Source organism: Taeniopygia guttata, chromosome 1 (genome assembly GCF_048771995.1).
Source record: "Taeniopygia guttata chromosome 1, bTaeGut7.mat, whole genome shotgun sequence".
Classification (NCBI taxonomy): Eukaryota; Metazoa; Chordata; class Aves; order Passeriformes; family Estrildidae; genus Taeniopygia; species Taeniopygia guttata.
In genome coordinates this window covers 3979654-3996415 of record NC_133024.1, presented here as the reverse complement: position 1 = coordinate 3996415, position 16762 = coordinate 3979654, and the positions used below count along the sequence as shown (strand labels likewise).

Sequence of the window (16762 nt, the reverse complement as noted above, 5' to 3'; positions counted from 1 at the left end):
ATCTGTTTCTGCAAAAGATGGGAGACTGAAAAAGAAGGGGTAGAGGCACAAAACCATACCAAAATCAGCAACACAACTGGAGAGAGGTTAGACTCTTTCTTTGCTGTCCTATCCATTGCAGGATAGGACAGTGGATAATGGCTCAGCCTTTATAATCCTGAGCCTCTTGAGATATCCATGAAGTAAGGAAGAATTATTGTCCTCCAGACAGCAGAGTAAAGAATCCAACTCAGGTCTCCCAGGGCCAAAGAGATAAGGTAGTGATGTGGATCACCTCTTCCTTTAATCTGTGCAGCTGGTGCATCTGAGCCCCAGTACACCAGTGAACTCAATTTAAAGCTCAGTAGGAGTTTGTCACCTTTCTGCTTACTTTGTGATGGTCCTGTGAAGCTTAATGAGAAAGTAGAAAACCACAGCATGTTTTTGAAGGTGTTTCAGCTCATTGCTCTAAAAATACAAGACTGTAACTACATCTGCAAAGAGCACTTTGGTTAAAAGGTAACCTTAAGGAAGCAGAATGCTGGGTTGCATGACTTAATTCAAAACAACAAAACCACATGACTATTAAAAATGCTGCTGGGGGGAGAAGGTTACAGATTCTGATGATTTTGCAAAAATCCAATTTATACTCAGGAAGAGAGCACAGACCAAAAAAGACTTCACTGTGGTGGATGTTCAACAATTAATCAAGCTCTAACATACAGTTCTGAGCTCCACTTTGCCAAAAGCAAAGAAAGGAATTCAGCTCCTGACTGCCAGTTACTGTAGGAGATAAACAGGACCCCCAGCAGGTTTACACTTAGACCTCAGCTGATGTAGAAATGACACCACTGACATTTACAGCAGCTCCTGGTTTGTGCTAGTCTACACTTTGAACTAATAAAGCACTCTTGAGTGTCACTTACTGCAGTGCCAGCAAGTGCTGTTTCTGAAAATAAGGGTCAAATCTGGGATTTACTCTGGGCTCAGTTACATTTCACCTGTGACTTCAGCTTCCTCGTGAGAAACTGAATTTCAGCTTATCACTGGGTGAGAAAATCTAACGTGTAAAGTGTCCTTAACATCCTCAGAGGCAATACTTTAGTTCAAATACCCCTCCAGGCAATTATATGAGCTAAGAGACCTAATTTGGGACTCCTGTCTGCCGCCAGAGCTCACATGACCTGGTTTCATTGAGAATCACTAGGTGCAGATCTTGTGGAAGGTGGCAACGCATTCTTCACAGGGGTCCTGGTTTTTGGGAGCTTCCTTGCTGATAAGGCACAAAGCCATGGGAGCTTCCTTGCTGATAAGGCACAATGCCATGGAATTCACCCCTGTCCAGGGCATCAGCCCTGCTCTGCTGCCCAGGCTTCCCCTGCACCACCCAGGCGTGCAACTACAGCTTCTCCTCACTTATTGAGGAAAAAAGCCAAGTTTGAGAACAAGGGTAACCATCACTACTAATGGAATTGAGTAGACAGAAGATAATCCCAGCATTAGGGGATACAAACAAAAAAAATCAAAGTAAAGTACAACACCTTCTTGACCACTGCTGGTTAAGCAGTTGTTAATTACAAGCTGTGGTAGCGACCAAAAGCATTAACTTGCACCTTCAAAACCAAACCTCAAGTCTATCACTACACTGAATTTAATATTTTTATACTGGCTGTAATAATGGGATTTATATTATATTTATAATTTTAACACACTTATGATGATACAACTGTCTAAGCTGCCTTTGGACCAGTGAGCTCACAGAGTCCTCCATCACACCATCACCACCGTGAGCAGTGAAACTGGAGTTTCTTATATTGTGATATTTTACTTGACATTTTTTAGCTATTTTCATAAGTTTTGATAACAGCAATGATGGAGTTCAATTGAACAAAAGGATAAATGTGACCCAAATTCAAAAGAGCTCTTGTCAGGACAAGAAAACATCATCTGGATAAATCAAGCATTCATCGTATTAGTGATGTTTTAGGGAAAAAGAATAAGATCTAGAAGTTATTTAGGAGCCCAAATGTAAAGCACAATGTATTTGCCTTTAATACTTAACCTTTCATTGTGGAACTACCCTAATTTCCATCTGAGTCTCTCTTTCTTCTCCCCTTTTCCAAATCTCTCTTAAAACTGAAATCTAATTTAATATGAAAATTGTACTGTCCAAACCTTAACTAACATAGCTAAGTTCAAATATTTTTGCATAAATTTCACTGGCTCCTCTATAAATAGCTTGGCAGACATATTAATGGGACATTAATAATTGTTCATTACTCCCTTGCAACAGCATTAGGACACATTTAATCCTTCAAAGACTGGATGCTTTTGCCAAAAAACAAGTTAGCTCATGGAAACTTTCATGCCTGTTCACCACAGCAATGAAGGGTTCATTGTACTTGAAATCCAAGCAAGTACAGTAAGAAAAGGTCACGATACCTTCATGCAGCCACTCCAGATCAGCTTTTCTCTACTATCCCTTATGCCAGTTCTTCTGTTTTTGCTTCCAGTGCCCACAGTCATACAGTTAAATCCCAAATGGACGATGGCACACATTTAAATAAATCACAGCTGCAGATCTTGTTTGTTTTGTTTATTTTTAGGGTAATGTTTGAGTAGAAACTTGATGAATATGCCAGGATGTGTTACACATCCTGGCTGATGCTGTCTTTGCATGCAGCTACAGAGACTGAGGATGGGAGATTCAGCTTGTGATGTGCCCTGAACCCATCCTGCCTCCAGGTCAGACCCAGCTTTCATGCTCAGCACAAGGGTCTTCTGTTTAGCAAACTATTTGCTGCCTGGAGCTAGAAGGAAATTCTTCCATTTAAAAAAAAAAAATTATTTTATTTTCCCTCCCTTATTCCTTTTCTTCCTTTCCCGAGTTGTTTAGCTGGGGGTCACTGATATCTCTTCCAGACAGGCTTTAAAGTGATGGGGGAGGGTTGGCTGTCTGCAGCATATCCAGCTGTGGCCTTGTTCTGCCTGGTAAATGGAGTTAGACATGGAATAAGAACAGAGCACTGATCTTATCCATGCATCAGGAAGGAGAATTAAAGGGCCAAAGTCAATTAAAAATTCTGAAGGATCTCAGTGCATTACAAATAAATCTGATTTTAATTGATTACCTGATCCAACATTCTGGAAGGAGGAGAGGTTACTTCTGTTTGGCATCATATTTCTCTTCTATGGGATGGTTAAAATGCCACTAATTTGAGTGAACCACATAAATTTTGACCTGCAAATAAAGGAAAAAAGGAAAAAAAAAAAAGACATCATGTTAAGAATTGTATCCTGGGAACATTTTTTGAGTGCATAATATAGAAGACAATTGGCTTTTCTTTTAGTAAAATTTGCAGAGACAGCTCAAAGAGAAATATGTTAAAAGATACTTGGAAAGGACACTCCACGTTTAATATGGTGACTGTGGAAAAAAAAAAAAAAAGTGCCAAACCTGTCTGCAGCTGGTTTATCCTTTTAAAATTACATATAGTTATTTTAATAACAAGCCATTATCTATGATTCTGACTTGGTACAGGCAGTTACTAGCCACAGTACCTGAGTTTTGTCTGTAATCCTGTGGCTTCCTTAAGAAATCACTAATAAGGTTGCACTTCACTGCTGAAGACTTTATTTGGAAAGCCCACAGCCCAGGTTCAGCCCACGCAACACCAGCATCCTGCAATCATGAATAAACCTATGCAAAACCAGGTATGTGAGCCAAAACATAGAAAATGTTTTGGCATGCAATGATTTCTGAGTTTCCAAAGAAGCCAGACTAGGAATGCAAAGGGAAACTTGAAAGTTTGTTTAACAGCAAATTTGAAAATTGATATGGCTACAAAAAAGATTTGGTTTAAAAGAAATGCCACAATTGAATCCCAGCCACTTAAAACTAAAATTAAATCTAAATCCAAATAGAAGATCTCTAGTGAGTTGCTTAATTTTTTTTTTACACATCTGTTTTTAAAAGAAAAAAAAAATTTAATTGCATCAAGTGACAAAATTAATGGTGACCATCTGTAGGTCCTCTGGGCTCAGCTCTGGACAAGCAAATAGAAAAGTGTCAGAAAAACAAGTAAAGAATGGAGACAGATGTCTGGGCTGTCTAGAAACAAGCCACCTATTTAATTAACTGCAGTCATCACAGCCCCAAGGTTGCAGGCTGTGGTGCACAGACTCTCTGTGCCACCCTTTTTCATGTTATTCTCCTGGGAGGACAGGCCTGGGAGAAGGGAGCTGGCTGCTGATCCTTTCCCTCTGTTCCCCCAGGAACACCCCTGTGCTGGCCTCACTTTGCAGTGCTTTTTCTTTCTCTCTACAGGTCATTTCCCAGTCCCAAGGCAAGTTTTAACCCCACTGTGCATCTTGCCCCTCACAGCAAGATGCCATCCCATCATCCTGGAGGGATCACCCACATGTCCAGGCTCCCAGCACAACACTGAAATTCTCCAGAGCAGCTGATGGGGAAGAACCTGGGCAGCAAAGACCTTTTCAACCCAATTGTCATCCTCAAAAGGTTATTTTATTGACATGAAACACCCTTTTAACCTCATTTGTCGTCCAACCCATGGACAGACCCCTTCCCTACTCGTCTGCAGACCAAACACTGAAGGATCAGGACACAAATCCAGTTAATACTGCCACTGTGTTGACACCTTGGCATAATGCTTGTGTTATCTCTGTTAAAAATACTGCACTTTGTGCTCTGAGGTACCCAGAAAATAAGCAAAAATTTAATTTTTCAGGCCACGTTCAACTCAACACAAAAAACTAGTGACACTCAACATTTCACAGTTGTCTGCAGTGAAGATGTCAGTGTATCACTGAACAGAAAAACAAAACAGGGACAATTTGGAATTAGAAGACAGAACAAAGGGTTGGTTAAAAAAACACAAAGAGTAATTATATTTTCTGTGTCTCTAATATTACTGATTTATGGTAAAGATCACCAAAAACCTCATCCTTCCTATCTTGTGAGGTGAGAGCTACCACTTAATCAATGTGACAAACATTAAGGAGAGCACAGCTGAAAGGGAAGGGTTTCTATGCAATTAAAAATTCAATCTTTTATTCAGTTTGGTGAATACTTGGGTTTTCTAATAACCTTTTTTAAAGTTAAATATTTATATGGTTTCATTTCAGGTTTGAGAACTTATTACACATCTCCTTTCCTAGAGGATGAGAGATCAGAGAAGTCACCACTTAATAATAAGTGGATTTGAAGGGGAAAAGAACTTTTTAAAAAACTTTCCACTGTGAGAAAAACCAAGAAACAATCAATGAATTAACGAGCTAATGTAACAAACAGCTCAAAATCCACAGTATATCTGCTCTCATGAAATCATATTCCTTCAGATGAGGTTATGCAGGGCCTCCAGTAAGGCTGACTCTCGTTACAGAGCACATGCCACACTCTGCCTTGTCTGGAATGAAGCAAAATTATTTCATCTGGGATTTATAAAGTCATCTGAAGTGAATGTATACAGCATTACCAATCATGTTTCATCTCTACAGAGCCCAGGCCAAATTAAGTTTTGTTTCACTAACGACCAGAAGAAACAGTGATTCACAACTCAAGCAGAGAGTCAAACAAAGGATTCAAATTTTAAGATATTATAACACTGGGTGGCTTTACAGTCAGAACTCCTTTCCCTTGTGCAGTGGTTTAACCCCAGCTGGTAACTCCAGCCCCCCAGTTGCTTGCTAACCCCCACCCAGGATGAGAGAGAGAATCATAAAAGAGGGAAAACATGTATTAAATTAATGACAGTTGCATAGATAAAGCAAAAGTCATGTACAAAGCAAAGAAAAATAAGGAATTAACCCCCTAGGAAAGCAATGTTCCATCACTCCGAATATTTGAGACCCTTTTTCCTTCTTCTGCCAGCTTTATATGCTGATTATGATGCCATAGGATGTGGGATATGTCTTGGGCCAGCTGTCCTGGCTGTGTCCCCTTCAAACTGGCGTGGTGTAGGAAGGCAAACAGTCCTTGACTCAACAGAAACACGACATAGCAACCACTGAAAACATCAGTGTGTTATCAAAATTATTCTCATCCTAAACCCAAAACACAATGCTCTAGCAGCTAGCAGGAAGAAATGAACTGTACCCCAGCCAAAACCAGGACACTTCAGTGTAGGAGCCAAAAGCTGCAGCTCCACCAAGTCACAAGTTCACTACCTGTGTACACAGCACTTCCCAGCATTTCATCCCTAGATTTAGGGAGTTTTCCCAGCTTCTCACCTATTCTTTACTTCTGCCTGGGCTGATACCCACCTCCCTTTAGCAGAGTCTGCTCTGGCACCACTCTGCTCTTATGCCACCAGTCAGGAGGGCTGCAGTGCCTCAGGCATCACCCAGGCCCTTCTCTGCCTGATAATAAACACTTTTAAACAAAACTCTCCAACATGGCCATCTATCTTTCAAGGCTGTTCTGCTCCTCATTGTTTTTCCATTTTCAGTTTCTCGCTGAATATTAGCAGTGGCTCCCTACAGCTCCTGGCACCTCTGCCATCCCTGACATTTCTGTTCAGAAACTCCTACAGCAGTGTATTGCCACTCTTGGAAAACAGATGAAACCCCAGCTGATGGAGGGTGAGGACAAAAGCCCATCACTGGCACCGCCTGCACATCATTAAGAATTTCATTTGTTCTGCAACAAGATCTTCAAATTATTAGGGCCTGTTTCAACTATTCCAATAAAAGACACACTGTTTTGGAAACAAGAAAGCCTCTCGAATTTTCACACTCTGAACTGAGTGCTGATGGCTTCAGTGTCTGGAGATTTTGTTTTCCCACAGTATAGCACACCTACGTGCATAAACAGACTGTTCCATCAGCAAGCTCATTTACCTTTTCCCTGCTTAATCTGAGGACAACGTGCTTACTCCTGATTAAATCAAACCTATTTTTATTCCTGATTTACTCTGCTTATTTACAAACAAAAGTCATGATAGGCTCAATCTGATGGCAAAGTAAAACTCGCTGGAATCTGTTTACCTCCGAAACATGTGAAAATCCACCTTTCCCCAAGCCCACTGTCATACTAAAACAATATATGCACAGAAAGGTACCTGCATAATTTGGTGGAGATTCTGTAGCCAAGAATGGACACATCCTTAGGAGACAGCAAAGTCATCTCTGCCAAGAATTGCACAACTCAGCAAGGCTGTGATCTAAAAGTTGCCTTAAACATCCTTCTTCATTTCCTCCTCTTCCTCCCCCACAACATAATACACTAGACCCCAAACTACACCTAATTTCTTGCCAGTATAGTCCTGAAATCTGTTCAGTCCCTGTCTTTTCAGGATATAAATCCTGCAACACATAGGTCCTTGCATGCAAGTAAGCATAAGGTCTGGTTACAGGCAGAGTGTTTTAGTTCCTAAAACTCACAGCTTGGCACCTTCAGCAACACTAAATAAATTAAAAGTCAAGTATCTGTGAATCATATTTGACTAAGTCACTCCCTTGAAATCCGGCAGGTTTCCGATGTGGAAAAGGGAGTGGCAGAGGAAGTCACTCTTATGGCTTACCTCTTCCTCTGAGAAATTATCAAACAGTGCAAAGAAAACACCCTGAGTAACATTATCCCACTCATAAACCACATATATTTTACTGTAATAACCCACCCGACTACTCCAAAAATTGCACTTAAATATGACATTTTTAATTACTCTGCCTTACTGTTAAAACATGATTCTGTCCTATTTGATAAGGATTGATGTTGCAGGCATTGCCACATCAATTGCTCTTTCCAATAGATGGACATAATCATTTTAATCAGGTCAGGACAGCTGACAATTTTTAATGCACATCAAAAATGAAAACATTCATTACCACGTAAACACTACAGCTGGGTGACTACAAACTGAGGGTCGAGCCACTGACATGTGAGACACAAATAAAAATGCTGGGGAAAATGCTGAAGCTTTTTAACTTTTGTGCCATAACTGCTACTCTTACCTGAAACTGAAACTGTTAAAGCACTGATCTCAGTGAATCTAAAGTAATTCCTGTGCATTTGCTAAGACAAGATACTAGACCAGCTACTCAAACAGCATTACTTTAGTAGATAACACTGCCCCTCCTTACCTTAGAGTCACACTAAGCACTGTTTCATCTGGAGTAGCTCACTGAGATAAGCTGAAGGAAGAAGGAGGGTTAATTCTTTTTTGCTCAAATGAAAGCCCCAGACAGGTAGCAACATACTAGAAGAGATTTCTGTTAAAACAATGAACTCCTTTCTTCATGCAGAAAGACAGGGTTGACAGAGGACAAGCCAAACTCCAGCCATACTTATCTTTTCTATATTTGTAGCTTTCTGGTAGCTAAGTTCCAGAGTCAGTTATCTGACCCAAAGACTGTATCATCTCATGGCAGTAGTGACAAGCTCCCTGGTATCACGCTGATGCTATTTCATTAACTCCTTTCCTATTGAAAAGTTGAGTACGCTCAAAAGATTTGCAAACTGAAACTTTAAAATTTCACACAGAGATGGCAAATAGAAAGCTCTGCTGGTGGGCTGTGACTGCTTACTGTGCAGACTAAGAAAACTCAAACCAAACAACATACAAATAAATACACTTAAACAATATAGATCAATATGATTCTCCCTCCTGAAGCCAAATAAATACAAACTTTCTTCATCTAAAATATCAGGAAGGGTATTGAGTGCAAAACAATTATGTATCCAAATTCATATTGTACAGAAGCAGAAATTCTGTCTGTACAAGAGCAGAGAGACCTTAAAGAAAAGTTTCGCTGTTCCCACCCTACTTGACATAACAAACTTGCCCCTAGGGCACCCCTGAGAAATCCAATGAGAACAGGCAGGTAAGGCCCAGAAAATCTAATCAAATAGAAAAACTAATCAAAACAGCTTCATCCAGTCTTTTTTTTTTTTTTCTTGGATGACATTACAATTTTTTCTCCCATCTATTGCATTTTCCCACTCTCAGACAACCTTTGCCCATGATCTGCTTTCCCCTGTGCTGATTTCTTTCACAGCCACTTTGTGCCTGTCACTTCCTTCCATTAATCAGCTCTCTCCAGTGCCCGCTTATTCCGACAGCTTCTGTCTATCCTGTTTCACTCATCCATTTCTCCTCAATTTATCTCCTTCCCGGGATGCTTGCCCCATATTTCCAAACCTCTCCTCTCTTCTTCATTTCCCAGCACTCTCAGGGCAGCAAGCATGCCCCCAGACTAAATGCATCTCATCACACATGCTTGGCAAACCCCACCACAGTGGCAGTGACAGCTCGAGTGGCACTGCTGTGCTGCCAAGCCATGGCTCTGGGTGCCAACATTCAGCAGCAGCACCCAGCACTGAGCTCCCCTGGGTGAGGAACAGAGGTGCTACACCTGCAGTTACACTGTTCACTATAATAAAGGAAGTTAAATGTAGTGGTTAGCTTAAAAACTGACTTCACCTGCACACAAAAAATCCAAACTTGGTTATATTTACACAGTTCACTCTACACTGTAGTCTCTGGAGGACCTTCTTTCTACAGGGGAAAAAATCCCTTTGGATTTCTGTGGCATCTTGGATGTGCTCCACCAGTCTGAAACAAATCCTAAATGAACAATGTTTGAGCACCTGCTCAAAACACCCAGAACATCGTTTTGTAGCTGCTTGTTTAACTCAGTGGGAAACACTGTTTGCTTTGCTGGCAGTTACTACACACCAGAATTAACCATTCATTTTAGCAAATTAAAATGGAAATAATACACTACACATGTGCAGTGAACACAGCATTAATCTCTTCATTAACCATCACCAGTACTTGCCCACACCTACTTTGATTATTTCAGCTTTTCTCTGGATCTTCAAGTGGAAAATACAAAAAAGATGCTCCCATTTAAACATCTTCAGTCCTTCTCATCCAACTCTAGCTTCGAGACAGATCTGCAACCTTTAGCTCACCCAATCTCCACTTCCTATCTAAACCCAAAATACTTTAAATTTTTCATGATGGGCTTTGTTCCTTCTCAACAATAGTCAACTGATGCCTTTGACTACATCCAAGGATATGGTTGATAATTGTATCTGATAAGCATAGACAGTAACTGATATGGAAAAAAAATGACCACTCTTCCTGCCCTGGCGGATGGCAAAGATTTCCATTTCCTCAGTCAAAAGAGACACAATAATGAGTTGATTTAGCATTTATCAAAATGGAAGCAGAATAAATTACTGGTGTAGAAAGGAACTGTGTAAAATGAACTATATAGAAAAGGTAGGATGTTACTACTTGGCAGCCCTAAAGGTATCTCTTTTTCTGTAACCCTCTTAGTTCAGAGGCAGCAAAGGCAGGCACTCTCCCATCTTCTGATCACTTTATCTCCTTTCTTTCCTACACTGCTTCCTTCTGCTGTGGGAAAGGCAAGCCCATCCTCACCCTTTGCAATTCTATTCTATCATGCCTTACTTCCTCCCATCTCTGATCCTTTCCCATGTTAATAACTCATTTTTGAGGACATTATCCACAAGAATATAGAGAATGCAAAAACCAGAAAGTTCACTAAACGTGAAAATTTGCAAAAAAGGCTGCTCTTGTGTCCCTCTTCCTCCAAAAGAGAGTGAAGGTGTGGCACAAAAATGAAATATTCACCATGTTCTGACTGGCAACATGTTCACCCTGAAGATGCAGACACAGAGGATTCGGGCACGTGCAGAGCCAAGGCACAGAGACAAGATGACAGGTTGACAAGATGAGCATTTGGAAGGAAAAGGAACTGGTGACAAAAGCCATGTGTGTGAGATCAAGCAAGCACTCAGTGGCAGGAACAGAAAGCCCATCTCTTGAGTCTTTATGTAAGCGCAGACAGTCTATTTACACTTCTGCACATGGCTAAATTCCTCAGGCAGCTTTGGGGCAGGAGAAGGAGTAAGGGACCATAGTTTCCAGCCCGTTGCTCGCTTTGCTCGTGGGCAGATCTCTTGCCTAGAAAAGCTCTGATCTCCGAGCTGAACTCACCACCGAGCGCGGGGCTCCGAATCCCACCCGGCTGCTGACAGGGCTACACCGGGGGGGGATTTAGGAGCTCGGAATCTGTCAGGGGACACGGGAGCCCAAAGCCCCGATTTCCGTGCCGTGCCACCGGGTTCCTGCCGCTAAACTCCAGCGATGCCGAGCCGGCATCCACCGCCGGCTCCGCGCCGGGAACCCATCCCCGCCGGGCACCGCAGCCCTCGCACAGCCGCAGGAGCCTTTACAAGCCACCAGCCGAACAAAGGATCGCGGACAAAGAGCCTTGTCCCACGTCTTCCCCTCCACCAGGTAGATTATTTACGATGGAAAACCAAACCAAGCCAAGCCAAGCCCCGCCGTTCTTCCCTCGCTCCCTCAGACCTCGGACGGATATCCCCGGCGCCCCCGGGGTAGAGGCTTTGTTCGCCAGCGGGGACGCGGCAGAACCGGGGGGAACACCCGGACAAAGAGGGAGAGAAGCGTCTGGCGACGAAAGAGATGGGGAGAGCCCCGTCTCTATCAGCTGCGGGGTCCCCGCCGAGCCGGGCAGCAATGGGGGACCCCACCGCCCCCACCCGTCAGACGTGCGGAGGGACCAGAGGCGGGGGAGAGGATGGGGGCGGTGGCGGCACAAACTCCCTTAAAAGTAGCCCAAAACACGGGGCCGGTCGCCAGCAGCTGAACCGGCGTCAACCCGAGAGGGACCCTCTTCCCATCCCCGCGGGGCCCCGCCGCCTCTTTCCATCCTAGCGGCCCGGGAGGGCTTCCCCCACCCCGCGGGACAGCGCTTCCCCGGCACTCACCGCCGCCGCTCCCCGCGCATCCCGGTCCCGGTCCCGGTCCCCGCCCGGCTGCGGGAGCGCCGCCGCCCCCGGGAGCCGCCCCCCGCCGCAGCGCCCGCCCCCCGGCGGGGCCGGGGCACCCCCGCGGGCGGAATGGTTCGCTCCCCTCAGGCCGGGCTGGCGGGAGCGGGCCGGGCAAAGGGCAGCCGGGATGGGGGGGGACGGACGGAGCCGGGGGCGGACGGGCGAGAACGGGAAGCGGGCACGGGGATATCCCGCCGTGGAGCTGTTCGCGATCCATGAATATGAGTCGCCAGGCAATTTCCTGCCCGCGAGATTAGCTGAGCAAACAGGGCGGCGCTGGCAGGGCGCGGGCCCCGTTTTCCGTGCCCGGGGCGCGCTTTGCTGCGACTTCATCTTCCTCCTCCTCATCCCCGGGGAAACCGCCGCCTTCCCGATGCCGGAGCGGAGCCGGCTTGCCTCCATCCCCCTGCCACTCAGCCAGCCCGGGGTCACACCCTGCTATTGCCTCTGCCTGAGGTGTCCTGAAATTTAAGATTTTCTCTTACCTGAGAAAAACACACCCATGAATGTATATGTGTAATACACAGGCACCCGATCTTGTTTCGTGCTCTGTGGCCTCATCACTCTGCCTTTCCCCATTTGTTTCCCAAAGAAGGAATTGGGGAACAGCAGCACTTACCTGCTGTGCAGAGGTCCTAGGCACTGCCAGGCTGCTGCTGCTGTGCAACCAGCAAAGGGAGTTTGCTGTGATACACTTCCCGCCTTACGTATTCCAGCGGATATTTTACTTGGCTAGAACCGTAACTTTACTACAATATAAATTTTGTAATAACTCCTTAGTGCCTGAAATCTGTATGGTGACACCCACCATTCTAGAGAATATTTTAAAAAAGGTGCGCTTGACTGTCTTAGTGTCCACTCTGGTTTACTATAAAAAGACAAGCATTAAGACTAATAACTCCAAAAGGCCAGAACCTAGATGGTCCCTTCTCACAAACATCCCAGTGTTTCATTTTCCACTAGCATTGAACCTGCTCTTCTGTTTTGTTCACGGAGCAAGCAAGGCACTTGAAAAATAAAGGCATATGTGTGTAATAAATGCAGAGTTAAGGACATGCTCACAGTTAGTAGAACTGAAAATTACTTTTAGCCCTGCCACAGCCAGAACCAAAAGCAGCCAGCCTTCCCTTCATCTCACATGATCTTCCTTTTCCTTTTAAGTGGGAAAATTTGTAAGTAATAGTCTGCAAAAATCTCCCTAAGGAATGTGAAGCCTAGGAGTATGGAAAGCTGCAACTTTGCCCTTGCAGTCAAGCAGTTGCTCTGAAGAACTTGTGATATGTTGGCTGAAATTTGCCTTCACTTAGTTCCTACCTAGTAGGTGAGGAGGCAGCAAAGCTGGGTAAGGCAGATCATATGTTTCCCCTGCTACATGTATGCTGTGAAAACTTTGTCTTAATCAGCATCATCTGTTTCTTTTCAGCAAAATAAATAAAAATACAGAATATTACTTATTTCTAGAATTGTAATAAGTACTCAAAATAATAATAAGTACTCAGCCATAGCTGAGATTCTAAAATAACTTGGTAAATTGTAATGTTTAACAGGTGAGAGTCTGGCAATATAAAACAACAAAAACCTCGTCTTACATTTTATGAGTAGGAAATACTTAAAAATTAGGAAACAAGAGAACCTCCATAAACTGAAGAGCTGAAAACTGTTGTTGGAGCAAAAGAAGCAATGCTACTATTAAAAGAAAAGTCGGGAAAAAGTATATGGAAACTTGCACAAGAGCTACGAGTCATAGATGGATTCAACAGTCCATCTAGCTAGCATTAACAGTTTTCATGGCAATTGTACTTCAACATCAACATATCACAGAGGCTTTTAAAATTCTCCACCCTTCAGTATGCAAGCATGCCTGATAAAAATTTCGTTTCCATGGTAATTCATATAAGTAGAAATCAAATATTGGAATGTTTACAAAAAGCGTGCTTTAATCAGGAGCATTGCAAATGGTAATAAAATGCCATTTTGTTACCATGCTTCTGTAAGATAGGTGGGATCACTTCAGCTGCTTCAGAACTGAAGTAATCTCTGAGCAGGCACCCACAGTCAGAACTCTGCATTACCTGGTCCTTTACCTTCACAGATTTTATCCACATCAGGTGTGGACAAGGCTGCATTTCTGTCAAATGAGCCAGAGCCCACAGCTGGGAGTTGGTTCAGCCTTTTGTTACCTGCAGGAGAGGCGATTCCCAGCCTGACAAAGTCAGTTGAGATAAAGCTTCCCATTGATGGCTGGGTGCTGTTACACCCAGACTTTGCTTTGGTGGCAAAACTGGTCTGGTGTCTTCAATTTTGTGCCTTAACTACTCCTTTGGATTCATAGTCTATGATTTGTTACATTCTTTGGTGGGGTGATGCAATTATTTATTAAAACCAGATCAAGCAAATGATCCAGGGGAAACCTTTTCCTTCCCAAACACCTCTAAATCTTCTGAAAAAGGTCCAAAAGGTACTTGCTTTAGAGTGATGGATGAGAATAGAAACAGATAAATCTGAGCAGTTGTGCTTGAGACTGAGCCTCTGTTTCTTGAACCAGCATCAGCAACACACCAATGGATTATTAAGTTGCACCCTTTTTGAACAAACCTGTCACAACAATTGAAGTCATAATGATTCAATGCTTTCCAGGATGTAACCAGAGCATTTTGAACCACTTGTTTATAGCTTAAAACCCAGAACTTTGGGTGAAACTTCAAAGTAAGCAGTGATTCCTCTGCTGTAGCTTCCTCAAAGACATTTTGAGGCAGTGTAGAAGGCTGGATTCTAGGTTATGAAATAATCTTGGTTTTTAAGGCTCATTGGGAATCTGCAAAATCAAAAGGCAACGTGGAGGATTACTGCATTCATCAATACCATTCTGGTAAAAAAAAAAAATCACATCCTGTAGTTACACTGGTCATCCTAGTTAAAAACCTAAACATCTCTTAATGCAGCACTCAATAGAAATGTATATCAGTAAAAAAAGAAGTTGGGGTTCAACCAGTGGAGTGTTCTTGTGACTCATCCTGAAACTTTCTTGAACTGTCACACAAGAGCTATCAAGAAGAAAGTGCCTGGGGAAAATAAGTTACATGAGTAATCAAATCTCATGCTTCAGGGCACAAGTCAATTGCTGGAAGGGTCAAGAAAGGAATTTCCTTAGTCTCTTCCTTTGCACAGTTGTACACAATTAACTGGCTTGTAATTGCAAGGCAAAAAAAGCCATTATTATTTTGCTTGTTCTCAGAACCATCAGGCACTAGCTGCTTTTGCAGCTGAATTCAGAGCTTAAGGGACAGGTCTGGTAGGTGGGTTTTGTTGCACTTCTGTGAGGTTTTGCCTAGATTTACAGTACATTTGGGAGGTTTGCTCTTCCTTTATGCTGACTGCCCAGCCCACAGTATAACTCTGTTGCAGAACTACCATTAAAAGAAGACTAATTTACGCAGTTAATTTTCTGTTAATTATGAATAGTTACCTTAAAAAAATCCCTCTGTCTATAATTGCACAAGTCATAATGACTCATTTAAGTAGCAGCAGTGTTGTATCCATAATGGCCTAAAGATATAAACAAGACAAGATTTGTCAGAGGTAACCATTTTTATTGAGCAACTGGACTATTTAATGCAATAGAAGAGCACTCTCTTCATTAAATAGGGTATTTTAGTAATCAAAAGAATTTTTGCTACCACAGACATTGCTTCAAATCACAAGAGCACTCCTCTATTAGCTTGTGTATGGCTCTCTGTCTTCACAGCTGATGAATTGCTTCCCTTTCCTAGAATCAGCTGTGCACTGGTCAGTGGGGTGGCTTAGGGCTCCATCAGCCAGCTCTGCTACTGCTGCTAAGCTCTCTGCAGTGCTAGTAAAGTGTTTTTTTTCCTGTACACAAGTGCATTTTTGATATATGGTCTGTGAGAAAACACATTGAAAGCTACAAGCACTAGCAAAACCTTGGCCAGTGCTCCTCAAAGCAGTAGGAAAGCAGTTGGCACAAGACATGCTGCAAATCCTGTAGCTACAATGGTTTGCAATTATAGTCACAGATTAAGACAGCTAATAGTTTTGTACTCAGTGGTTGGATACATGGATGCCTTCATTCCATATTTGCCCCTTCTAGTCTTATCCTTTACCCAACAAGCAATAAGCTGATTCATAGGTCCTTACATGCACTGAAGTGTGGGGCCTTATGATTTCCTTCTGTTTCCAAGCCAGGGATGTTTTCTATTCTCCTTTGGTTTCTATTTATCAAATCTGGATGCATATATAACAGTTCTGTGGGTCGTGTCAGTAAGACACGACAGTAAGACACTTCCTTCAGCAGGAAGTGAGAGGAAATCTAAAGCAATTTAAGGTATTGCCCAAGGTTACACGAGAAATCTCAGTGAGGGCATGGTGTGGAACAGAAGAACCAAAGTCATTACTTTAATTTCACAATTAATCCGTGTAAAGATGGATCTCTCTGTGCTGAAATAAATTCCTATTTGTTTTCTTCCTCCTGCAAAAAAAGTATGCTTTCCCTTCAAGTGAAATTAAATTAATTAATATGGAATCAAAAGAGGTAAAACAATGTATTTGTACCAAAAAAGAAAGATGGTTGCCAAAACTTCTTTCATTCTTTTTGGAGTCATTTGGGCTTTTGTAGAGGAAAAAGCTTTGCCTAGTGAGGTTTAGATAACATATTTTCTCACAACTTATTCATGAAGCTGTTTTTCCTGACAAGTTTTCATATGTGTATTCAGAAAGGTTGTAGAGGTTTTCTTTTCAGCAGATGGCCCCCAAATGTGGAATTATGTCCCATTAGCAGCACAAATAATGACACAATATTGCTATTACTGTCTCACAGTAATAGGGGCAGAACAAGATGCAGAGATATATTGTAGCCTCAGATTTCTGTGGGTTTTTTCCTCACAGAGGCAGGATTAAAAGCTTTTGAAGAATGTA

At 42.7% G+C, this 16762-nt stretch overlaps 1 protein-coding gene across 11 annotated transcripts in view; it reads right to left on the bottom strand.

Annotated features, from left to right (window-relative positions):
• The window catches only part of PHLDB2 (pleckstrin homology like domain family B member 2), a 79380-nt gene that overhangs the window by 51093 nt on the left and 11525 nt on the right, over window positions 1-16762 (bottom strand). For 6 of the 11 annotated variants that reach the window (XM_030287682.4, XM_030287754.4, XM_030287806.4 and 3 more), the window contains exons 1-2: window positions 11768-11870; window positions 3111-3220 (exon numbers count right to left, since the gene is read on the bottom strand). In XM_030287682.4, coding sequence (XP_030143542.4) covers window positions 3111-3159 — 49 coding nt within the window. In that variant the 5' untranslated portion in view covers window positions 3160-3220; window positions 11768-11870. The other 5 variants (XM_072916883.1, XM_072916846.1, XM_072916874.1 and 2 more) reach the window with 4 other exon arrangements.